At 43.1% G+C, this 26,088-nt stretch overlaps 1 protein-coding gene across 7 annotated transcripts; it reads right to left on the bottom strand.

Annotated features, from left to right (window-relative positions):
• Positions 1-7,064: 7,064 nt before the first annotated feature.
• Positions 7,065-24,815, bottom strand: ccdc9 (coiled-coil domain containing 9). Of its 7 annotated transcripts, none has more exons than XM_029517093.1 (15): positions 24,713-24,815; positions 23,341-23,392; positions 23,011-23,115; positions 22,311-22,460; positions 18,800-19,099; positions 18,544-18,627; positions 18,282-18,446; positions 18,015-18,196; positions 17,768-17,862; positions 16,494-16,614; positions 16,084-16,204; positions 15,387-15,891; positions 14,878-15,027; positions 13,198-13,341; positions 7,065-9,022 (listed from the first exon to the last, which is right to left on the bottom strand). In XM_029517093.1, the coding sequence occupies exons 2-15, from the start codon at positions 23,341-23,343 to the stop codon at positions 9,018-9,020; spliced, it is 2,130 nt and encodes a 709-aa protein (XP_029372953.1). In that variant the 5' UTR covers positions 23,344-23,392; positions 24,713-24,815; the 3' UTR covers positions 7,065-9,017. The 7 variants fall into 7 exon arrangements, with proteins under 7 accessions (XP_029372953.1, XP_029372956.1, XP_029372958.1 ...); XM_029517096.1 differs by having other exon boundaries at positions 13,198-13,338; XM_029517098.1 differs by having other exon boundaries at positions 17,798-17,862.
• Between the last annotated feature and the right edge of the window lie 1,273 nt (positions 24,816-26,088).

Below are 26,088 nucleotides of genomic sequence, written 5' to 3'. Positions count from 1 at the left end.
AAATGTGTGTTGTTCTTTTTTATAAAATATTAAATATGTAACTATGTATGAATTGTTTATGATTCTGATGGCAGTTAAGGTTAATGATTTTCAGGCTGTGTCAGCCCTTGGTGAAGGGAGCCTATAAAAAAAGCAATCTGATGGGAGGAGTTGAAATGAGCTGTAGAGCAGGTGTGAAGGGTCATGAATGATGGTGTTGGCTTTTCATCTGACTGCTCGTATGTGGATGTCCGGCAATAAAGACTGTCTGGTACCTGTTACTTTGCATGTTTGTTAATCCGTGCCAGGAAGATTTATTGTATGTGAGGACTAAGTCAGTAGAGGTCGGTCAGGCCTCTCTTGCATTCCCTTTTGTGTATTTCCTTCAACTTTATTATTGTAATTCGACCTCAGCCAACTTTGATTTGTGTCTGAATTCTTTTTCTGTCTGTCAACACTTACAAATATCTGTTTCTTTTTGTGAAGGTTTGTTTTCAGATTTTTGACTACCCAGGGCTTGTTGTTAGGATACAATCTGACCAGGTTACATGAAACAACAGAATCAACATAAAAGGTCAAATAAGAGGAAATTGAGTCAGTTAAATTCTTAGATTAGACTTGCTATTTTACTTGAATTTTAAGAACACAATTCTTCAATTCAAGTAAAAATTGTGAGTTATTGTCTTTAATCATCATCACATATATAGCTGTCATAATCATCTAAATGATCTGGCGAATGAAGTTTGACATATAAAAGTTTTGTTGTTACTCTCTCAGTCTCCTCTTTGACCTGATCACTTGGCGACAGTGGCAAGGAAAATCCTTTAAGCGAGAGAAACCTTGGGCAGAACTGGACTCAGAGGGGGCAGCCATCTGCCTCAACCAACTGGGTAGAGAGAGAGGAACAGTCATACCAACAGATCAAGTGACCAACCACCTGACTGTTTCATTATTGACTCATCAGTTTGTATATAAACACTTTAAGATGGTAATTTTTATATGTGCAGGCCTCTGGAACGGATTACACTCTGCCACAAACCTTCACTGAGTTATTGTATTCCCTTTTTCCTATGTCAACCTTTGATTTTGCATGCAGGTCTGATTTGTCACAAAAATCTGGGATTAAAATACTGGGGAGAGAGAGGAACAGTGAGACAGATGAATCAGCTTTGAAAGTGAAAGACATAAATAACTCTTTTCTTCACCTTTGGCGGCAGCAGCAGCTCAGTCAGATAGAAAAGGTCAATGAGACAGATGTGATCTGTTTGAATCAGCATACAGTGAACATTGCCCAGGAGGCTTTGCTGCCCCAGGACAAGTGCCCATCCTGGCATACACTGTGTGTATGTCACTACTTCGCACTCATTTATTGCTGGTTATTACTCTTTTAGATTTATATGTGGTTTCTATAGAAAGAAATAAAGCATTAACAAAAATTAAGCATACATAATAAGACCAGATGTGGCATGAAATAAACAATTTTACTGAGGATGTAGGTAACACAAAAGGTGACACAAAATGTATACGTAAACAGAATACAACACTAATAGCCTAAGGGCTGTATCAATAAAGTACAACAGTCTAGCTCAGAAGCACGTCATTATTGCAAGATAATGCATGCCAATGGTATGTCAAAGAAAACTATGAAAGCCTTTTGTAATCTGAATGTCCTTCAGATTCCATCTACTGATGCAATCGAAAGGAGCTCCTCCTCAGCTAATGCGCTCACTGCAAAATTACAGTGAGAGCGCATCAGAGGTCACCACTGCACTATTGCATAAATGACTACCAGACTAAATGACAATAAATCAATAATTAGCATAAGCAATATTGTCAGGGATCAGACATTGAATGAAAACCAATGAAGTGATGTGACTTTTCCGATCAGTTCCGATACATTACAATATAAAACGCATCCTTGCACACACTAAACTACAACAGACAAATGACTCAAATACTCACATCTCGGACGCACATGAAACAATAACCTTCAAAAGTTGAAAAGAAACCAGAGTCCAAACTGCAGTATTAGGTCCAGAACCACAAGGATGAAAGAATGATAAATACATTTTCTCCAACTGCAGACACTCATAGGGTTAGGGTTAGGTTCCTGATTGGTGCAGAGCATCCTGTCAGTCTGATTACCTCTATAACCCCAGATCCTGTAGAGACTGTGGATGGGCAACAGAGGGATGCTAATGCAGAAACGTGATCACCTTCTGCACAGGGCTGCTCAAATTTTCTTCATGTTTATTAACACAGGAAGAAAGAATTGTGTCATTACATATAGTTATGAACCCACAGCGTTATAGATGAAACACTGGACTTTTAACCCTGTGCTGCCCACAGAAAGAGTTTCCTCCTCCACCATCAGCTGGTGTTTGAGCTTTTATTCCTCCCTGATTGTTCTTTCTGTTTTCCCTCCTTAAACTAGAGAATCACCTCTTTCTAACAGCCCTGATTTGTCATGTGTGACAGACTGACAGAAACTGATGAATGAAGTTAGTTCAGATTTGCATCTGTCTAACTCCACTGGAGCTTTGCTGCTTTATTTCTGTGTTTATCCATCGATTCTCATCCTCTATCTTTAATGATGATGTTTAGAGTCACATCTCTCATATGTTGTCAGTTCAACAAACGTATTCCCACGCAGCGCCAATTCACTGACACCTCTTCAAATATATCTTTAGTTGTAGCCTACTTGTGTCATGCATGCACACATTGGCTCCAAACGCAAGGCCTGTGATGGCCCTGTGATAGACTGGCGACCTGTCCAGGGTGTACCCTGCCCTCGGTTAGGACATTGGCTAGGATTGGCTCCAGCACCCCCTGCGACTTGGAAATAAAAAAGCAGTAGAAGATGGATGCATGAATGGAAACAAAATTGCAACAGCCGGACTTGGCCCACGTGCCTTGAGTTCAACACGTGGTGTATAGTATATCTATAGGCCCCTGCAACAGATGACACTGGGTTTTTATTTACAGTCTAAAATGTGCCAGATTCTGACTGAATGAATTAAAGAAAGAGGAAAATAAGGAGTGTTTCTGGATCCATTACCATTGTAACTGACTCAGATTTTATATCCCTTTCTGAAATGAAAACATCAGTTTCCTGCTGGGTGGGATTAATAAACTTATTTTGCTAAATCCCGTTTCTAAGCCCACAAGGTCTCCAGCCTATCACAAACAGCCGCACACGGCATTTAGAGCCTGCAGCTAGCAGTAGCTTAATCTATTTACAGAAACCAGCTCCACTCTGACTTCTGAATACCCTGACCTCCGACCCCAGCCGACAACATCCCTGTTCCTTATCATTTGGGTACACAATGACAACACCACACTGGAATAAATGCATAGTTTATTATTCATAACAAGAGATTCAATGCTACATCATACAGAAAACAGTCTAGTAGATTTAGGGAAAGTGAGTGATGAACAGCAAGTGAGGTGGATAGACTATCATCCGAGGTACAAACGTGACATTGCATTGAATAAATTTGCTCATTGGGAGACATTGCAAGACAAAGGTAGCTTTAAAAAGATAAAACCTCGAATGAGAATCTAAGGAGTGATCCTCGTGTTTTTGTTACAGCTATGAGCTACAGGAGATCACAGATGAGTTTTCAGCTACTGTCTCTTTAAATTCCTCTTATACCTGAATAAAATCAGCTCTAGCTGTGAAACAGAAGACGAGGAAGAGAAGAATCAGTTGTAAATCCATTAGTGGGGAACAGTGGTGTCTGTGGTGGGAGGGAGACCCAACGGCTGGTGATTCCTTAATAGACCAGGTCTATTGAAACTCTCAGAAAACTATCTAATGACAGCGTTTGTTCGATAACAGCTTTTATCTGCAGTTACAGTGACGGTCAGACATGAACTACAGATAACAGTAACTTCAGACAGGCAGAAAACAAAACTGTTGGTTGTCTGAGCTTCCTCTGACGGACCAGAAGCTCCAGCGCGGTCCTGTTCTCTAAAATCTGACATTCAGGACATGCCCCCCCCCCCCCCCGGAACACTGATGTAACTCGCCAGCCTTCGCTTCTGTCCTCCTTCAGGGCCTCAGTCTCCTCCCATCTGTTCCCACTGCATCCTCGTGCTCCGTCACCTACATAATGTGTGTGGATGGGTGCGTGCGTGCGAGTGTGTGTGTGTGCAATGTAGTCATCCGAGCCTGGGCGCGCATTCGGTGCGGTTTTGCACCGCGGTGCTGGTGCTGTTGTTCTGCGGATCCGGAGTCCAGAAGAAAACGTAGTAAATGACCAGGATTACCGCGGCCACGGACACACACAGGAAATAGGCGATGGCCATTGCCACTTTGACCCAAATCTTAGTTGACATGTTGGCGTGTTTGGCCCGCAGCTCCCCAGGGTAGCTCGGCCTCCGCTTCATGTCCCCGTTCAGCTTGTCCCCGGTACCGGTCACTTGTCTTTCGGCCGCTTTCATCTTGGTTTTAGAGCCGGGTCCGTTTCTAGCGGTGTTTCCTCCAAGTGTTGTGGTTTCATCTGAGTCCGGACAGCAGATCCTCCCCGCACCTCCTACCCCCCGGCTGTCCTCCAGTCCGGGGACGGGATGTAGTGTCCGCCACAGAGCAGCCGCTGGGACCAGCTGTACCCGGTCCGTGTGTCCGCTGGAGCTTCTTGACCCCGGAGTCCTGTGAGCGCACTGGGCAACTGAACTCCGAATGCTCAGAGGAATTAGCTGGATGGGACCGTTATGAAGTTAGCCGGGATCAGATGAGCCGTTTCCGGGTGGACATTTCAAAATAAAATACTAATACTATTTGTAGAGCACCTTTCAAAACAAGGTTACAAGGTTCTTAATAAAATTATTAGTGTAAATAAAATACAACAATAAAAAATAAATAAATACAGGAATACGTAAATAAGAAGACGAAGACGAATCCATCCATCCGCTTACCCGAGGTCGGGGGTAGCAACTTCCAACTTCAGCAGAGAGCCCCAGACTTTCCTTACCCCAGCCACATCCACCAGCTCTGGCTGGGAGATCCTGAGGCCTTCCCAGGCCCGAGTGGAGATATCATCTCTCCACGTGGTCCTCGGTCTGCCCCGGGGCTTCCTCCCAGCTGGACGTTCCTGGAACACCTCCCACGGGAGGCGCCCAGGAGGCATCCTGACCAGATGCCCGAACCACCTCAACTGGCTCCTCTCACTGCAAAGGAGCAGCGGCTCTACTCTGAGCTCAGATGACCACGCTCCTCACCCTATCTCGAAGGGAGAAGCCAGCCACCCTTCTGAGGAAATTCATTTCGGTCGCTTGTACCCGCGAGATCGTTCTTTCGGTCATGATCCAATTCTCATGACCATAGGTGAGGGTAGGAAGGAAGATTATCCTGAAGATCGTTACAGCGGTGCGATACAGCTACTGCAGTATCACTCCCGCTGCTCTGATTCTCTGGCCAAGCTCGCGCTCCAAGGTCTCCCCACTCGTGAACAAGACCCCGAGGCACTTAAACTCCTTCACTTAGGGCATTCCCAACCCAGAGTAGACAGGCCATCGGCCTCTGATTTGAAGGTGCTGATCCTCACTCCTGTACGGACGAAGCCAGGGCAAGATGGGGAGCCCGTATGCGAGCGCCTGGTGGTCGTCTGGCAAGGGGTCCGACCGGGCCAAGCCCGAAGAAGCCAAGTGGAGAATGCCCCCCTCCCCTACCCCCTCGTGGATCCACCACCCACAGGGAAAACCGATGGGGTTGGGTGCGCTGCCAAATGGACGGCAGTGGAAGCGGGGGTTCCGGCGGACCGGACTCAGGTGGCATAATAATAATAGTAAAACAACTAAAAGAGCCACAACAATAATTAGAGAATTAGTTTAAGAAGACTAGGAAAAGAGATAAGTGAGTTTTAAGAAGGGATTTAAAAGACGACACTGACTTTGCCTGCCTGAGCTCAAAGGCCCGGTTCCCATAAAGATTTTTTTCAACTCAAAAACTCCGCAGTCCGATAAATCCTGATCTCACACTCAGGTTGGCTGGGACATGGACAAATTGAGATCTGAATGACCAGATTTTCGTAATGGTCAGAGATTGAATTATTGCCACTGAGCTCTATTCCCTTCCATCAGTGATGTTTCACTCAGTAAAATCAAACCGATCTGACACACTGGTTTCTACTTCTACAAGTAAGATTATTGTAAAATGTAACCATCAACACTTTTTAATTCTTTGCTTAATGCCTCAATGTTATTCTAATTCCTCTGTCAGAATGTTTACTGACATTCACAGTGCATGCACCATTTTACAGTTTGATCTAAGGCTCTTTGAAACTTGAATCTGACGTAATTCAAATATTCGAACATGCTTTTGGAAAGCTGCTCAGAATTAGCCCAGTGGACCAATTCTGAGCAGCAACTCTTAATTTGAAGGAGCCCTACCAAGCTTCCGGCGCCGCTCAACACGTATGCATGAGACTTGACGCGGCACCGGACGGGGAGGGGCTGAAAGTGCGCAACACCCGACGATTGGGTCGTAGTTAGCACTCCCGTCCCACAGCAGAGGCCGGAGAGTTGCGATGCTGGTTGCCCCAGCCCAGAGAGCCTAAGGTCCGCAAAGCCTCCACGGACAGGAGGCTGCTCTTACTCCTACGGGGAGCGGCGGCCAAGGTAGGCATCAGCAGCATGGTGATATGCACAAACGCGCGCACACACGTATGTTTTGCCTCCGCACACCACATGACATGTCACATGAAGGAAAAAGAGCCACCCGAGCCGTTAGGGTTCCTGGAGGTTCTCTCTTCTGGACTCAGTCCTTGTTCAGAGATGGTGAGGACTGACCCCATGAACAGGAAGCATCAGGCTGAATGACTGAGTCGAAGTCCTTGGTTCTGACCAAGAGTCTGAAGGACATTAGAAACGTCTACCTGATTCTGCAAAGGTTGATGGGTGTATTGGTCTCTACCCAAGCACTTGACCAGGAATTAGGTGGAGGACTGAGTCACACGTGATTCACCTGATGTTGTCTGGAGGAGAATGCTTGGTTTGATCTGACACCAGGTATCTGGGAACAGGGATTAAGGATGAAGGAGATTGTTATGGCGAAGCAGGTGCTTGGCTCAGACAACCAGGAGTTCAGTTTTAAGACTTTTAATTTAAGCTGCATTTACTCCAACATGAATACCCTACAGCTCTGCACATGATCCATCATCAACAAGAAAAAGAAAAACTGACACCAGAGAAACATTTAATGGCGAAAGAGATAACAGGAAGTGAAGGAGCAGCATCTTTTACATTTCATGTGGGTTGAAGCTGCATAACCACCTGGACTGATGTGCATCTGATGAGACATTAAAAAGCTTCAGTTTCAGATTCATGTTTGTCTTGATCACTTTCTAGCCTCAGCTGCTCACTAAAAGGAAAACCTCCATTTCATGTCTATACAGGAAGACATCATAGAAACAAATGTTAAGAGACATATCTACTGTTTTAAATACAATCTGTCATTGAAGTTCAGAAAAATTAAACAAAAAAAACACTTTCATAGCTCACAAGCTTTGCACAGACGCTGTGGAATGTTAACTTAAAAACTGTACATATTGCAGTTCCTGTCAACTTATTCATCTGACACAACGCACAACATTTAAGCAAACCATTTCATGCCTGTGTCCACAAACGCCACAGGGTTGTCAAGTCAGGTAGTGATTTTAAGTCCAAAATGAACCTAACTGAAGCCCTTGGTCTGCTGAGGTACAAGTGAGTTTCATGAGATTTACATCCAAAAGCAGTTCAGCGCACCAAAGGTCCCTCAACGCAGGTCTAAAACTGTAAATATGGCAGTTTACAAGTATTGTTTAAGTCAAATCAAAGCCAAATGAAAATGGGCAGGTTGGGTTTTCATTGAAATGCTTTCTGAATGAAACCCTTGATTTTAAGAATGAGTATCTTAAGGCAAGTCCTCAAAAGGTAAGATGAAATGTTTTCTGATAGTGATACAGAATAAAATCATCCAGCTGGCTTAAGAACATGATGGTTGACAAAAGGAGAGAATGTGATGATGTCATTTGAAGTTTTATCAAAGTGCCTAAGCAAGACACCTGATCCCACAGTCACACAAGTCAGTTGATCTGTCCTGATATCATCAACTACTACAACAACTATGCTGCAGTGGAAAGCTCAAACTCAAACTGAAAACAATAAGATAGTAAAATGTAAAATAGTAAATAATGAAAAGAGAAGATGGAAAAACAAAGATGAGTGACTGGTGTGGATTTATTGTTCTGCAAGAAAATAAACAGATCCTTTGTCTTATAAGCTACAAAGCAAAATTACTTGATTAGAAGGAAATTCCACCAATTTTGCGGTAGTTTATTGACAGGGCCTGGGGACAAGGAAGTGGTTTAAAGCAGGCCGCCCCCCGATATTAGCTGCTACTCAAGTTGCATCCCCAAATCTCTGATCATGCCAGTTGTGTTGCATTGCGGGTAATATACCAGATTTTCATTGCATGGATTGAAAAATGACAAAAGAGGTGGAGGCTGGTTAACCAATCTCATTTGAAGTTAAGAATAACTTGACAAAAATTAAACTGTTTGTTCCTGAGATAACCACTGAGTTTAAGACAAAAAAAAAAAAAAACAAAACCCAAAGAAACCCAACCATCCCTATGATGAGGGGGACTTTCAAAATGGTGGACTGAAACTGCGTGACTGTTGGTGTGTACCAACTAACCGTTTACACCGCTCAGCGGCTGGTCAACTTACTCCGACTGCCAAGGGTCAGTTCCTGAAAGAACTGAGTGAGTTTCTTCAGTGAAGCTCTGAGAGAAACGAGGGCAAGGTGGTTTAATAGACAGGAAAGCCTATCTTTGACATCACAACATGAAGCTCATCAGTGACTGATGACACGATGCTCCCAATGTCTGATCATACGAGTAAACATGGTGACTGCTAAACTGATCAGACCCATCTTTAAGTTGCACAGTCATCCTTTGCCTCTTCCTCCTCACCGTTACAATGATATATATATTGTGATGCCTCCTCTTTCCCTTCCATCTCCCCATCTGCCTCGGTTTCTTCCCAGCAGGTTCAGCCTGTTGGAACAGACACAAAAGGAAGTGTCAGTCAAGCCGTGTATGTACACGTGTGCTAGTATCTAAAGCAGATTTCAGCACTGAGTGTGAGATAATCACGACTCTGCATAAACAGTCCTGCTGAGCTTCAACATCTTATGTCGTAATCCTCCACACAGCACATTTATTGTACACAGGATGAACCAAACAAAGTATCTACAAATTCGACAACATGATAGGTTATTTAATGACTACTCTACACTGAAGAGGAAGTAATTTGTCCAGGAAAACTTCTCTCAGTGAAACACCACAGTGAGCATAACCTCAGCTACTTTTCTTGGTTACAATGTGCATAGTTCATGACTTCTCGCACATCCTCATACTTTGAACAACCCGACCCAAAGAAACAGCAGATCGACTGTATGGTAATGGGATGTAATTAATTTGTACCCACTGTGGAGCCTGAGAAGCATCAGCAGCTTTAATTCAATCAGACTTCAAACAGTATCTGTTATCTATCTACAGCTCATTTCCTCTGAAAAGCCTTTAAAACATAATTGTGCCTCTGATTTCCTGAACTCCACCCTGATGCAACACAGTTACACACAATTACAGCTGCAGAACTGTGTGACACACAGACACACAACTTTTTCATTTATCACTAATGAGCAGCAGACGCAGCTTGTTCGCACATCTTTTCCATCTTATATGATGACTCACAATCTCCATGCTACAAATACACAACGCAGTAGAACACGACAAAGTACAGTAAACTATAGTAAAGTACAACTGAGTGCAGTAAACTACAAAAACCAGCAGACTCAGATGGAGGTAACAATAATAATAATAATAATAATAATAATGATCAACAAATCAGATTATTTTGCTGATTTATACAGTACCATCAACTGGCTTGTTGGGACATCTTTCTTGGTCACGTTTCTGCTCTTTGACCAGTATAAAAGGTCACTGCCTTGCAGATCAGTGGCATTGGTTGTCAGGCTGAGATCTGCGCCATTGTTGGAGTCTGTTGAACTTTGTGACTGGTTTGTCACAGCCTGTTTCCAAGTTCTGCTCAATGTATCTGCTTTTTACAACTTGTCTATTAAGTGAATAGCTGATAGGTTTAAATATGAGAAGAGCAGCTAATGGCTGATACGGTGGCTACATACAACTTTGTGTGAACAGTATAATCCCAACCAAAACTGTTACAATATTCCCTAATAAAAAACCCTGGGTCACAAAAGAATTAAAGCAAGTACTCAATAAGAAAGAGGATCTGGATTACAAAAACAAAGTGGAGGTCTCCTTTACTAAGGGGAATCTTCGCTCCACCTAGCAGGGTCTGAAGAACATGGCAGCTGTGAACGGTACAAGATCCAGTCACAAACCCATCCAGGTTGATGGCTGCAACACAGCATCTCTACCCAATGACCTCAACTCATTCTTCTCTAGATTTGAAAAGGACACTAGTACAGAGCTAAAGACCATCATCTCCCCACTCTATCCTGGTGACAGTACAATCACCTTTAGCAGGGAAGATGTGGTGAGAGCCCTCAAAAGAACAAAAGCCAACACTGCCACTGGACCTGATAACATCTGTGACCCTGAAGCACTGTGCTGAGCAGCTGGGGGATGTGTTCCAGACCTCCATGAACTGCAGCACAGGGCCCTAGAAATGGAAACATTCCAGTTATCCCCATCCCCAAGAAGGGCCCCACTAAGGTACTAAATGGCCCTGACCTCCCTGGTGATGAAGGCGATGGAGAGGATAATTAAAAACTTTATCACCAAGTCCGTTGAGCCCATGATGGATCCACTGCAGTTCGCATACAGGGCTGGCAGGGGAGTGGATGATCCCAAGATATTTATCCTGGAGACCATCCACTCACATCTAGAGTCCCCAACACCATCGCCACGCTCCTGTTTGCGGACTTCTCTTATGCATTTAATACCATGCAGCCACACATCCTTGCAGAGAAGTTAATAACCCGCTTCAACTTGGATCACCAGGTCATTATGTGGGTTATTGACTTTTTAACCAACCGGTCTCAGAGTATTTGTTAATGGATCCTACTACGACATCCTCCACCGGCTCCCCGCAGGGTTGTGTCCTATCGCCCCTGCTCTACATCCTCTATACCGATGACTGTAGGTCCACCCAGCCAAACTCATCTGGTGAAATTCGCCAATGACACAGCCCTGCTCTCTCTTTAACCTGTATCATGGCTCCATACTTCAGGATTTTAATCACCTGATGTGATGGCTCCTGTCTCCAGCTGAACTTGACCAAGACCAAAGAGGTGATTGTGACATTCTCCAGCAGGCAGAGACAATTGGCAGAGGCTCTCACTACCACCATCTGGGGGGAGTATGTGGAGTTGGTGGAGGATACAGGTACTTGGGCACAATTTTTGACAGCCTTCTGAGGTTTTCCTCCAACAATGAGGAGCTCCTCAAGAAGTGCCACCAGAGACAGTACTTTCTCAGGAATTTGAGGTCGTTTGGCGTGAATAAAGACATTCTCCTGACCTCCTACCACTCCTTATTTAGGAGCGTACTAACATTCTCATTCATCTCCTGGTTTCACTCTATTGGACATGCTTACTTATCTCCAAAGTCTGCTCTAAAATTATTAGACATCCTGTTAGAGCTTTGTCTGCCTTTTGTGACTAGCAAACAATCAGTACCGCTAACAGGATCTTACATTCTGTGTTCGAGTGGCTCCCATCAGGACGCAGACTGCGTTGTCCACATTGCAGAATGCAAAGGAGAAGGGCCACTTTTGTTCCCACAGCAGTCCAACTTCTGAACACTGACCCCTCCCTGTCTCATCATCATTGCCCAGCCCCTTGTCAGACTGAATGCACTTAGCACTTTAATGTGATGCATAGAGCACTTTGAAATTGACAGCTGCTAGAATATTTTAACTGAAGCACTTATGAATGTTTTTATGTTGTCGGATGTCTTGTTTGTTCTAATGCTGCTCTTCATGCCTTTTAAATTGCCCCTCAGGGACAAATAAAGTGTTTGATTGGTTGAAATACAAGTACTGACCTGAGCAAATTCTCACATTCAAAATGGCCAACAAAAAACGACATAATTTCATGAATGTACATTCAGATGACTAGACTCAGTATTAGAACTGCTGGATCCCCCAACCAGCACCCCTGGAAACGGACAAGCAGTAGAAGATGAATAAATGTATGTGCATAGCATGCAACCATGTCCTCACTTGTTTAAACAACCAGAGTATTCATCTGTTTTATGTTAGATGGCCTAGCACCCGTGGGCCTTTGATGAGGACAAAGTAACCTCTCCTTATTTCCAGCATACGGTTTTTCATTTTCTGAAGCAGGGTATTAATGTCTTCTAAAATAAGCTTTAAGCTCTCACTAATACTCTGTCATTCTATGTTGGACTAACACTGTCATGAATGCTTATATAATACAGACTTGTGTAGTTAGGCTTTTTTTTTTTTTTTTTTTTTTTTTTTTTTTAAATTAAATGGCACCATGTTCTTTTTACGCCGTTACATGTGAAGCCCTTGGAGTTGCATTTGATGTCTAACTTGGCTATATGATTACTTGTTCTTGTCTAATAGAATGTGCAAACATTGCAAGTTGTACATTATTTTTATAAGCTCTTTTTTTTTATTATTTTTTTAAGATGTTCACTATGTAATGTAAGCCAAGACGCTCCAACCTTTGACATTAAACATTAAAGGTTATTTCACTTTGGTTCATCAGAAAACCTTTGGTTCTCAAGACACCAAGAAAACGACCAGACTGCAAAGCTCATACATGAGTGTCACATCCACAAAGTCAGCATTTTAACAAAAAAAAAAAAAATAATAATTAAAAAAACAAAACACAACACTAGGCTGTGCAGTGAGGTTTGACGATGCAGGCAGAACACAATGACACCAAAGCCACAAGATGAGTTAAACAAAACAGAAAAGGATTTATATGTAGAGGAAGAAGGTGGAAGACATCACAGAAGAGAAGGAAGATATTAAAGCAATTCGAGAGAGAGACTGGGGAGGGAAAGCGAGAGATCAACCACATGGAAACATGAATTGGGGAAAAAAAAAAACAAACCCAACATTCACTGAAAACAAAAGAAGTAATAGTAGTGTAATATGAGGCACTAAAGCGCTGCTAGGGATTTTTCTACAGTATTGATTAGGAACACACCTGAGGATGTTGGTGCCAAAGCCTCAACCTCCTCTGTTGTTGGGATGGTTTCAGCCCCAGTGGGTGCCGTGACATCATTAATCCCGTCTGCTGGTTGGTCAGCCATCAGGACAACAGGCAAAACAGCAGTCTCCATGGTTTCTGCTGCAGAGAGAAAAATTACTGACTCGGTACTTAAGTGTCCAAGGACACCTCAGTGTCTATGATCAGAATGGAGCATGTTGGTCCAGACTCATATCAACAAATACTGGATTGCCTTAGATTTTGACTTCACAGAATTAATGCTCTTCCCCTCATTCAACTTACTGATGTTTGAGACATCAAAACAACTGAACAGCAATGTCCCAGTTTGTTGTGACACCTGGTGTCATTACTGCTTCCCTGAGGATGAAGTCCAATTACTTTATGATGCCATAATTTTTCAATATGAAATTCTGATTTTATTTATCCAGTCATTTGTTTTAAGACAAGCAACCCTCCCTCTCTTCACTTGCTCAGCTTCAATTATAAAATGACAAGATGACAATATTTGCATCTATAGTGGTTACTGAGTGTGTTTGTCTGACTAGGCCAAACAAGGTCAGATGAGGTTCTGATCTGGAGCTCAGTGAAGCTGTGGCTAACCATAGACAGGCATTTAAGAAAGAAGATTCCAATTGTCTATTTGGACTTGTTGCTGATAAAAAAGGGCAACAAAATGTCATGTCAGGAAGTGCTTTTGATGATTTTTGCAGAACATTTAGAACCTTCAATATCTGGCAGTTTACCGTATGTCGAAAGCGTATTAACGGTTAACAATGAAGGAACTCATTCGCCTACTTCCAGCAACTGCGTAAGTGGAATTACTGTAATGATCTATATTGGCAGTTGAGCGCAACTTCTCAGCTTTCAGAAACCGCTGGAATTTCTCAGAGAGCAAATATTCACAACCTTGCGGTAATCTGAAGTGCAGTTATGCGAATGTGCTGCTGTTGCCATGCTTTTACGGTTTTTAAAGGGTTAGCCTTTTCATTGCTCCCACAGCATCACCTGGACAGTCGTGAAAATGTTCATTGTAGCTCTTTTTACATTAGTGGCTTCACTGTGACACTTAGGCCCAGTCCCAATACATCCCTACCCTACCCTTTAGCCCTACCCAGAAATTTTTCACGTTCCTGTGAGGGTAGTGGTGTCCCAATTCTTTTATTTATGTAGGGGTAAGTGGGTGTAATGAGGTGTAGGGGCTATGAATCTAGCCCTTCAGATGCTGACTTCCTGAAGAAGAAAAACCACAAAAAATTTACACAAGACAACAGACGTTGATGGTGTATTCTTCTGTGTACCTCGATTTATCAACCAAAGCATGATGAATGCTAAAAAGCTGATCGCAACTGTTTTTTTTTACTGACAAAATGTACATTGACAGGGTGAGGGGGTTACATACAAAAATAATATAATGCAGATTGAAATTTACATGAACCACATCCTCCATGTTGCTGCTGGGACTACGCAGTTGCTTGCGTGCCCAAACGTAAACTATGCAGTGACGTAGCAAGTGGCGCCCCAATTCCTAGGGAAGATTACAAAGCCCTACACCTTGTGGTTTCCTTTCAAGGGTGAAGGGGTAGTGAGTAATGTGAACATTGGGATTGGGCATTACTCTGAAGAATAAGCTACACTCCCTGGTTCAAGGCTTGTTACCTGGTGACGGAGGAGCAGGTGAACCCTTGTCCATCATCTGAGCAGCCTCAGTGAACTCAAGGAGTGGTGGGACAGAAATTTCAGAGGGAGTTGCGGCCAATGGCAGTGCATCGGGGGGTTCTGTGGGCATGGCCTGGGCGTTAGCCTTGTCTGGAGGAGAGAGAAAAATCACAAGATAAGAGGAAAGAGAGACAGGAGATATTGGAAGACAAAGGCCTTAAAGGAAAAAAATTGGAGGACAGGCAGAAAAATATCAGGCTCGTTTATCTGCCCAGTTTCTCTAATGGTTAATGGCCCTGACTTCTCTCCCTCTGAGAGAAAGAGGGAGCAAGAGTGTGTCACATTGTAAAGCTCTTTAAGTGGGAGATTGGAACAGAAAAGTGGTGCATTAGTGCTCAGCAGTTCTGAGTTCAATCATCTGGCTCCGGCTCCAGCGCGAGAGAGAGAGAGAGCTCTTTAAACCAGGTCTGGTTTAAAGTCTGGTCTCTTCGCTCAGGTATGCATCTCACCTGTATGCTTCTCTTCCGGTCTCTCAGTAACATCAGTAGAGCTAGGAACTTTGTTCTGTGTCATCTCTTGCGCCTGGGTTTTCTTCTGGGGGGGGCTTGCCTCAACACTGGGGGGCTTCAGGGGGCTCTCGCCTCCCATACTGCTTCGAGGCGACAGCATCTCCATTTCCTCCCCCCAGTCTGACACAGGTTGGTGGCCATCCAGTGGGGAGAAGGGGCTGACGGGTTTTCCCCCTTCTGGTGACTCTTGGGCTATAGCTGGGGGTGGGATGTGAACCTTGGGTCTGGGGGTCCGTTGTTCTTTGGGGCTTCCTGACAATGCTGGTGGAGAGCAGGCAGTGGGAGTTGTCTGGGAGTCATCTTGGCTATTGGCTGGTTTCTCTTTTCCACTGTCTTTCTTTTCATTGCCCCTAGAGTTGTGTTCTGAGTCGCTTACTTCCTCCTCCTCTTCATCAGTGGCATCCTCCCACTCATCATCATCCTCCTCTTTATTCTTCTCTTCCACCTGAGGCACAAAGAAAAAAAAAAAAAAAATGCACAAAGTGAGTATATTGATTGTTTTAGGCTTTTAGGTAAAGCAGAAAAACCTGTTGATGTGGAGTGAAACAGTTATTCAGCTGAAAGCACCACATATTCACCAGCTGATGCTCCATCCAACCCTGAGCTTCATCATTGACCCAGATCAAAGCCCCTCTACCTTCTGTGCTGGGGGAGATTTCATTTTTTCCTCCTCATTATCCTTTTTGGTCTTCTCCATCTTGGTCTTGTCCACCTTTTCCTTCTCTTCTTTCTCTCCTTCCCAACGGTTGTCATGCATACTGTTGAAGAAATTTTATGATTTCATTTCCATTAAAAAAAAAAAAAAAAAAAAGTCTGCCTTTGATTCCAGTGCCGTTTGAACCAATCAACCTCATGACCACTCCTGTACCATGTGGTGTCTAGTCAATATTTTCTGACATTTTATAGAGTGACACCACCACCACCAAAAACAAACAGGTAGCACCAATACCTGAGCTATAATCTTGCCCTATCCCTTTAATGTTAGCTAGCCAGCTTTAAAAATAAAAGCAATGAGAAAGTATCTTCACTACCTGAAGTCAGATTTACCTGTAGCTCTGTTTCTGCCCTCGTCCTCTCATTCTGCCTCGCTCCCCTCGGGGCCCCTGGCTCTTCCCCTGAGACAAAAAGTCGCCGAATGTTGGTGCCTTAGGCTGCCTCTTGGCATCATCTGGAAGAAATATTGTCAGTGAGTGTTATGTAGGTCATGATGCGTGTGCGTGCATGCACGTGAGGGGGGCTGAAGGATGTGTTGTGAGTTTGACAGCTTTTGCTCAGTTCAGGATCATTCAGTTCAAAGCCTGGGGTTCAGTCAACTCATGATGCAGATGGGGCCACAAACTTAAATTGACTTTAAAATTCTAACTTCACCTTTATAAGATCACACACATTAAGAAAATCTCATCCTGCAGCATGCTGCAGCAGCCAGAGTCAACATCTGACAAAACAACTAGATCCAGATAGATCCTAAGAGTTAAACTGCTGCAGAAGTTCAGTTTAACTTTTAAGTTCAAATGCTTCTTTTTTATTTTAGTCACAGCATGTGTGTTCAAATCAGACAGACCATGCGATCTCAACACTATTTTCATTATGACAGGATGTATAAGAAGAAAGGATGAAAATTGAGGGGAAGATGAAGTGGTAAAAGGGAGATGAGTGGAACTGAGCTGACAGAGGGATGAAAGGTCAGAAAGGAAAATAAAGAGGTCAGAGACGAAAAGCTCCAACAGGACATAGGATTTGGTGGGGGATAAAGGGGTGGAGGGGCGGGTGGTGGTGGTGATAAGAAAAGGTCAAAAAGAAGAAAAGATGAGCACCAAACAAATGAAGAGATCAGTGAAGAGAAAAAAGCGGATGAAGAGTCACTCCAGGAAATAGAAATAGTAAAGAAAACAAACACAACCACCCAATGTGGAGAAATATGACAACTCTGTCCATGCTGATATGTCATTAAGACTTGCAGGGATTTTTTTAGTGCTCAAATGTGACCTTGACAGCTGACCTTGGCTACAGTGCAATGTTTTGTCTGTGCAATGGCTGAAGTGTAATGTGTTATGTCATTGATAGCTGCAGTGTAATGTTGTGTATGATGGCTGTACTGTAGTGTGTTTGATCGCTGCAGTGTAATGTGTTGTGTGTGATGCTGCAGTGAAGTGTTTTTGTGTGTGATGGCTGCAGCATAGGAGTGCGTGTTTGTTTTTGACATGTTGGAACAACATTAGGTCAGAAATGTGGTGGATCCAGGCTCAGCCAATGTTGTCGAGTTGACAGATGTGTAACCACAGCAAAAGCATGTTAGTGTGTTTGGGTGTGTGTTCATGCACGCTTGTCTGTGCGTGTCGACGCTGGCTCGCCTCTCCTGCTCCCCTGCTGTTCAGATGTGGTGCCCTCTGCAGCCATATATGGGTCCTCTTTGAACCTGAGAAAAAAACCACAGGATCAGAAACACACACACAGTATTGGTGTCTCCCCAGCAGCTCTTATCTTATTTTGCTTCTAAGAAATCTAACAATAGAAGAAGAAACACGCTATTGAAAATAAGTGAGCTTTGAAAATGTTAAATTCATTCACATGTTATCCGTCTTCTGTGCATCCCACTCCCGTCTCCATTGTCCTGTGGCATTGCGATGGCGTGCCAGTCTCTCCTCGTCAATCTGCTCCCGTTCCTTCTTCCAGCGCAGATACTCTGCCCTCTCCCGGCCTGTCATGGACATGGTCATGTCCACAGAGTCTTTCGGACCAGGCCTTCGGCTCTGAGGGGGGCAAAGTAAAACCACGAAGGCAACAAATCAAACTTAAACAGGTTTGGTTGTTGAGCTTCACCAACTTCTCACTTACAGTCCATTCTCTTTCCAGCTCAGCTCCTGTCTTCACGTTCTCAAAGTCCAACCCCCCCCAGTTGCGGACATGTCTCCTGCTGCCTTCCTTGCGGTCTGTATCTGGTGCTGGGCCTGAACGTCTTGGGTCATCAAGGAAATTGCGTATTGGCTTGTCACCATCCTGCTAATGATGAATAGTAATAGTGAAGCTCATCCAGATCAAAATAGGCAAAGTGTTTAAAATATAAATTACCAGACTTAGTCTTTGAAATCATCATTACCCGCTGTCCTCTCTCATACTCTGCTATTCTCTCCATTTCTTCATTCATCTTCTCAATGTTCTGTCGTCTCTTCTCCTCCCATTCCTGCCCCGGAAACAACACAGTGCATAATTCATGACTTCAACAAATGGAACTGAACTGCAGAAATAGTATGATCTGTTGCTGCCTGCTTTTGTTTGATTGGTCAGTGCAAGATTATCTCACTGATGGATGGTGTGGATTTGAAATAACCGTTGTCTCAGTCATCTGCACTTACTTTAGATTTCCTGTCTATGCCACCTCGTGTCTCGCCACCCCCCCCTTCTCCTCCTCTTCGTGCACCTCGCCTTCCATGTCTTCCTGACTCCCCAGGCTCTCCCTCTCTAGGTGTCCTTGGTTCCCGTTCTCTCTTCTCTTGACGACTTCCTCCTCTATGTCCCAACCGGCCTCCTCGCGTGGACCCTGTCCTCCTGTTGGGGCTGTGAGAGTCACCCTGTCCCCGGACACCTTCACTTTCATTGGAGGACTTCCGGCCACGAGGCGTTCCAGGTTTCCAGTCATTCACAACTCTCTTCTCCTGCAGGAAACACACAGTTGCATGCCAGAATGGAGACCTGAGCTCAACATCACATCTTGATCTCCTTTTCTGTTTCCCTGGTGAAGCCAAAGGAACTTCAATCTCAATAAATCTTCATGTGTTCAAACACTGGTTTGCACTGATACTATTTCCTGTCCCAAATGTGTGCTTTGTACTTCAAACTGGAGGGAATAGTAAGAGCTGTAGATGAACAAAGACAGGATGAGCTCAGAGTGAAACTGGGAGATGAAGGAGAGATGCAGCATATCAGTTTCATTTTAAAGCAGCTCTTTAAGCTCAGGGATCAGGAGTCTATTGTCCAATTTAAGGGACGATTTAACAGAGTAATGACCCACATTTAGTCTTCTCACCCTGAATCAAGGCATGTGCAGCAGATGCCACCCTGAGCCTTTTATGTCCCTATTTGCCTTATTACCTTTGCAGTTAAACACTGGAAGTCTGCAGACACCCTGCTGATTAGCCACTTTAGGATGCCAGTCAGCTGGCATCTGGTAGCTCCAGCTAATATTCAAAGAGTCTGCTCAATATTTTCTAAAAATTGAGAGAGTGAGGGAGATTACCAACAGAATTATTACCTGCACCTTCAGCGCTTCCCCTACCTTTCCTTAGTTAAAAAATTAATTTTAGCTACATTACATTGGGAATATAAAAAACAAGTGTTTTATCCACATATCCTATATATCAACTTGAAAGGCACTATGTACATTCTTTTTTTAAACCTTGTGATTAAAAAAAAAACAAACCTGCTATTCAAATTTAATCAGAATCGACGTCTGTTCTTATGTTCAAGATCTAAAACTAGGCAGTCTGATGTGTTCACTGCCTCAGTTAATGCAGGATTTTGAAGCTTGCAGGCTTGCAGACCATGAGTGTCCAGCCATGCCTGCAGGCTTTTCTTATTGCTTGGAAGGGTAAGGGTTGTTTAACTGATCGGCCAGTCAAAATCCCTCCAGTGAAATCTACAATGCGTTACCAAAAGCAGGAAAGGACAGGAAATGGTGCTAGCAGGATAGCAACAGTCTAACAACAAATGAAGTTGTAAATTTAACAGGATTTTCCAAAAAAATAAAAATAAATAAATAATAAATAAATTAAACCAGATCTGCTTAATTTCACTGTAAGTATAAGATTTTGAAAGATCAATATAATGTTGCTTCCTGAAACAGAGGTCCTTGAGAACACTAACAGTTGTGTTGAAGCAATTTCGTACCCTCTCATTCCTCATTGTTGAAGGTACTCTTTCTCAGGATTCTGCCAAAGAGGTTAATCCTGTTCATGTTAGACAATGGGTACATGGATACATCAGTTGAAAACGATTGAGGTCCAGGGGTGCTGGGTTGTTTCAAGCTCTGTGTGATCACTAAAATCATTGAAGATGCAAAGAGGAACCGTGGCAACCTGGCATTTCCATTTGAACATCACGACTGCTTATGGGACGATAGTGCACAAGCTGGTGGCGTTAACACTAAAAACCTTTGCAGTGCTACTTTGACAACTTCAGACTGGAGGTGGGTATCGCCACAGGCTGTACAATCTCAATGATCGTGTTTTACACAGCAATTAACCTTCTCACTAAGCCAGTAGTCAAGCTGCGCTGGGGTGCAGTGCTGTCATCTCTCCTCACTATTACGGAAAAATCAGTACCTGCGGGGAGATGGATCTTGGAGGACCTGGTTGAACTCGTCGCTTGGGTGGAGTTTAAATTGAAAAAGTCCAGAAGTGTGGTGGGGCGTGCCCAGGACCAGTTTAGTTTTAAGGTCAAAGATAGACATAATCTTAACAGTTCAGGAGAGACTGGTTCACCCTTTTAAACCAAGCGTGTCAGCACCGGCACATTTGTACAACCCTGCTTCAGATTACTGCAAGTTCACTAATGTGCTAGAATGCTTTATCTGAGAAATTCCAATGGTTCCTGAAAAGCTCAGATGTTGCGCAGAATGACTGCTATATGGTGTTACAGAAGTCATTCTCGCTTGATTGTTTTTTGACAATATTTGTTAGCGTTACATTTTTTCTGTATGTGACTAGCTATGCTTGTATTTATCACGATTATCCTCATAGGTTAAAACAGACCTGTATCATGAAGATGGATTACATCTTAGCTAGGCCACTTCAAAGTTAACCCTGGGTTGTTAGCCTCCTGATGCTGGTTTACTTTCTATAGGGATATGTTGCCAGGGTAACTTACGCAGAACACCTAACCTGCCTTGGAGAAGCTCAGCAGCTCATTTCAGCCCTGAAATGTAAGTCACAAAAATCAATTTTTTTTTATTTTTTTTTTGGGGGGGGGGGGGGGGGGGGGGGGGGGGGCGGGACGGACGGACGGACACACACACGGTAGGAATTTGGTCAATGATTTCTTTTTTGGCAGCATTCTTTGTAGCTTCATCTGTGTTACTTTTTTCGTGAATTTTTGATTTATAATCTTCACATTTTCCTAAAATTGTAGTTGCACTATCCATCCATCTTCTATCGCTTTTCCATTTCTGAGGTCACAAGGTCGCTGGAGCCAATCCTAGCTCACTCTGGGCAAGGGTGGGGTATACCCTGGACAGGTCGCCAGTTGCAGTTGCTCCTCCATTGTGAAATACGCAGCACTTTGTGTCTTCCCAATGGTACAATTTGAATGCAGCATGTTACATGTTAATCCAGCTTCTTGATATGGGCCTTAGTTCAGTATCCTAGCTCCCAAATGTTTATGTTCCAGAAAACATGATAAGATACTTCATGCTGTGTTCATGCTTCAGTTGAAATAAACCATGACCTGATGACCTATATTCAAGTTGTTTGAGCCCCTCACTCAGTTTTTTATTCTGTAAAAAGCTCTGTTTACCTGACAGGACAAATTGGCTTACTCACCAAAACACATGGTCACATTTGTTGGAGGACATGATGGTTAGGAAAAGAGTGTACCCTGATTACTATAATGAGAATATGCTAGTCTGTAAGATACGTCTTCCATCTTGACATGGGAGAGCAAATTTAAGTTTCTGCAGCAACAAAACTAAACCTGCTGTTCTCCCTGTTCTTACTAATGACTGCTCATCAGCCTCCTCCCAGCTTCTCATGAGCCTTTTCCTGTCTGTTCATATCTCCTCCTCTCCCATACTGTCTTTTCCTGTCTCCTCCTGCCGCTTTGTATCTGCTAAGTTCTTGCCCACTGCTTCTCATATGTATCTTCACGTCTTACCCCTGCAGGCTTAGAAAGGTTGACTGTGACAGTGAAGTTTTCCTTCTCCATCTTCCTCCTGTCTGTCTCTGGCTCATGGGGGCGGGGCTTCCGAGGCATTGTCACAGCGATCCCCTCCAGTTCTGCTTTCTTCTTGTCTTCTTCAATTTCCTATTGAGAGTCAGATGCAGAATTAGTGAGATCAGAAAGAAACTGCCTCTTCAATCCAAACTCTGGACTGATTCTGAGCAAATTTCTAGTTTACTGCTGTAGATAGTGTCTGAACATCAGTGAAGAACAAAAGTTCTTTCTGTTTACCAAATTTAATTGGCAGTTACAGATAATGCTATGAGATATGGCCAATAAATATCAAGATACACATTACATATTGCTTCTAAAGAACATACAGACTGTTTAGCCTCAGCCAAGAGAGTGGTGAGCTGGACTGATTTAATTATAGTTTATTAATTGTGATCAACTTATAATCAACATCGAATTTACACCTGGGGTGTAAATAAAGTATCTCTCTATGCAAAAAACAGAAAACCCTGAACTTAGACTATACCATTTACAGTGAGGGAGATCAAAACAACAAAAAAGCACCAAAAAGAATCCTTGAAAATGAGCATGAACCCAGAGCTGCTTATTTGTCTCTGAAACATTCAGTTCCCTCATCTTCCGTTAGCTCTGGATACATAAACGCACACTGAGGTTCCCTCACCTGGTACCTTTTGACAAGAGCTTCATTCTTCTTTCTCAGCGCTTCGATCCGTCTGTCTAGCTCAGCGTCCTTCTCCTCCTTGGTCTTGAGATCCACCACTGAAGACTGGGACAGACAGGGAGAGCAGCAGAGCAATGAAATGAGGAGGCGGCAATTTTTTCCTTTGCAACACAAGCATCCATAGAAAACTGGACCCAGTGAAAATTGAGGAAAATTATAGACACTACCTCTGTTCTGATAGGTTTTTGTCATGAAATCTCTTTTTAGCAATTTGAAAGTGCAACGAAGTGGAGCTTTGACTTTACCAGTTGGACCAAAGCCGTTACTCACCATGGCTGCCTCTGACTTGTCCTCGTATACAGGTGGTTGAATGCTTTTCCTCCTGTACAAGGAAGATGGAGATGATGGTACTGCAGAACAAACCTGTCATGGATTAGTCAGAGTTCTTTACACATTAAACCTGATCAAAGGAGAGGCTGTGGAACAGTGGGTATGCAAACCACCCAAAAAAAAAAAAAAAATCCTCAGAGACACCGACTTGGTACCATTGGGTGTCATTTAGCACTCCCTCTCCCCCAATTCTTGTCACTATTCAAGCTGCCCTTTCAAGAAAGGCAAGAAAGAAGAACACCCCCCCCCCCAAAAAAAAATAAATAAATAAATAAATAAATAAACCTCCTTTCACTCCCTACTTCCTGTCATTGGAATAAAGGCATATAGGCTCTGGAAAACTTAAAACCTGGGGCCAGACTCTATCTTTTCTTAAGAAAGACCTTACGTGATGTCTTCAGAGCTAAATTAGGAAATTCATAAGAAAGTTATTAAGTGCAATCACTCAATATTTTCTCAAGAACAGTCTCCAAGCTTGCAAATTTCTTTATTTTTCTTAAAATACACGACGAATTACTGTTGCATCGTACAAATCAAACATTTAAAGGGATGCTATAATATAATTGAGGGAATTCATGTAAGAAAAAATTACTTACTGGGAAAATAGACAATATGGGAATAACAGCTGAAACAGCTGTTAACTTCTAAAATAAACTAACGGCGCACACAAACGTCCCGGAGTTGTAATACAGACACTTTATGAGGTGACCAAAAACCATGCCAGACACAAATTGGTATTAAAGTCTTACAACATCTCGAGCTACAGACGTTACTATTAATTTTCAAAGTAAAACAGACTTCCCTCTTTTCTATAGCGGTAAGATGGGATAATTAACCAGCAGGTTGTTTGTAAATTATTATATTGACAAAAAATAAAAGAAAAAAAAATCTACAATGCATTAATTGTTTTCTGTTGTTTTCCAGGAAAATACGTGAAACAATTTTATACAGTCTGAGAGGTGATCACTTTCACCTCTGGGTGAGTGAAGATGAATCAGCAAAGAAATTATCAGTCACAAGTACCCCCCTTAACTTTCACCTCTAATCACAACCTGGCCAGGTGAAAGTTAACGACAGGTGAGGTCAAACACAAGTCATCTACACCAAAACACCCACTCGGCAGAGCGTCGGCCATGTTAAGACTCGAACGGAGCTCTACTTTCAGTTATGTCTGTTTCTATTCCGGTCCGAGGCGACATGAGAGGATTGAGTCACGTCAGATACAAACTACCCGCCAAGGGAGAGGGACAGCGCGCAGCCGACAGAAAGCTAACGCTTATCTGAGATTCGGCTCCGCTTCCTCAGAACTCACCTTTAATCACCAGGAGGTGACCACACCGTCCAGTGTTGGGATTCAGAGAATTTTGCAAGTACCTCACAGTGCCCTCTTTATTCAGCTTCCGGTTAGCAGAGACTAACTTCCTGCCAAATTAAGATCCCCTCTTGACGGGTTTAAAGACAACGCTGCTCCAGAACAAAGCGGCTTCGGCTCACAAATATAGACATATTGTGTTTCACTTTAATAATATTATATTCTGTTAACATTTGATTTAAACAATGAGAAATAACGTCAAATGATCCGACGTAGTGTTAAAATTTCATTGATTGTAAATTGGAAAATTCCCATCAGAGGGCGCCGTAGGCAAGTAAACACACCCGACATGATTGTCCCGCGCTAATGAGGCCAAACGATACCTACGCCTCTTAGCCACAAAGATACAGAAGAGATTGGATTTTATGGGTCCGTTCCTTTAAAATAACCGATTCGAACGACTGGCTCGTTTTTATATTGATTCATTTTAATAAGGTAGTGTGGGCGTAAATAATCACTGGGCGAATGATATGAATATGAAGACTTATTTTCACCTATGAAAAAACCTTATGTATGGAAAACTTATTTTACCTTTCAATGTTTTGTTTTTTTTTTTAAACTCAGATCTACACAATTTCAATTCCTCACTGCATCCATTCCATAATTTAATTCCTAAAAACAAACTCTCTATTTAACATTAGTTTTGACATTACATATTTCTAAGACACCCATTCATCATAAATTATAATTTTTGTCTCTTAATTTAAAAACTTGTTGAATACAGGTGGGAAGACTTTACTTCTAGTGTTTAAGTATACAATATGCAAGATTAATAATTATTTATACTACATGGATTCCTCTGTGGTTGGTGGGCTTGGAGGGCCAGCATTTAACCCAGGGTGGAAGAGGAGAAGGACCACATTAGATTGGCTGAATTGGCAACCTGTTATCTAACCTGATGGCTAAATTAATCAGCTGTTCAGGGCTAGCAGGCTTGTCTCTGGTAGATAGCTCATCTTTTAATTCATCTCCTAGTCCTTTGACGAAGATTCCCTCCAAAGTCATTCCAGCTGCTCTCTCCTGCTGCCGCCGGGACTGGTTGTTGTGCAGATGTGGGTAGAAGTGGAGAATTGGTGGCTGGGGAGAGAGTTGGTTGACAATGGCATCCATCCTGCTACTAAACTGTGCTATGCTGGCAGCTAGCTGCTGCTGCTGCAAAAAAGGCACCAACTTACACTAAACCCGGCAGGCAGAGGTGACTGGAGGCAGGCTGACGTTGGCTTTGGAAATACAAGGGAGCTCCAAGGCAGTGAGGCATGGGATGAACGAGACTGACTCATCTGGCAGTATAGTGGAGACTGAGCCTGGCATCTATG

The sequence above is a fragment of the Echeneis naucrates genome, chromosome 13 (genome assembly GCF_900963305.1).
Source record: "Echeneis naucrates chromosome 13, fEcheNa1.1, whole genome shotgun sequence".
Classification (NCBI taxonomy): domain Eukaryota; kingdom Metazoa; phylum Chordata; class Actinopteri; order Carangiformes; family Echeneidae; genus Echeneis; species Echeneis naucrates.
The sequence above is the reverse complement of the archived record's forward strand: the minus strand, read 5'-3'. Positions and strand labels throughout refer to the sequence as shown.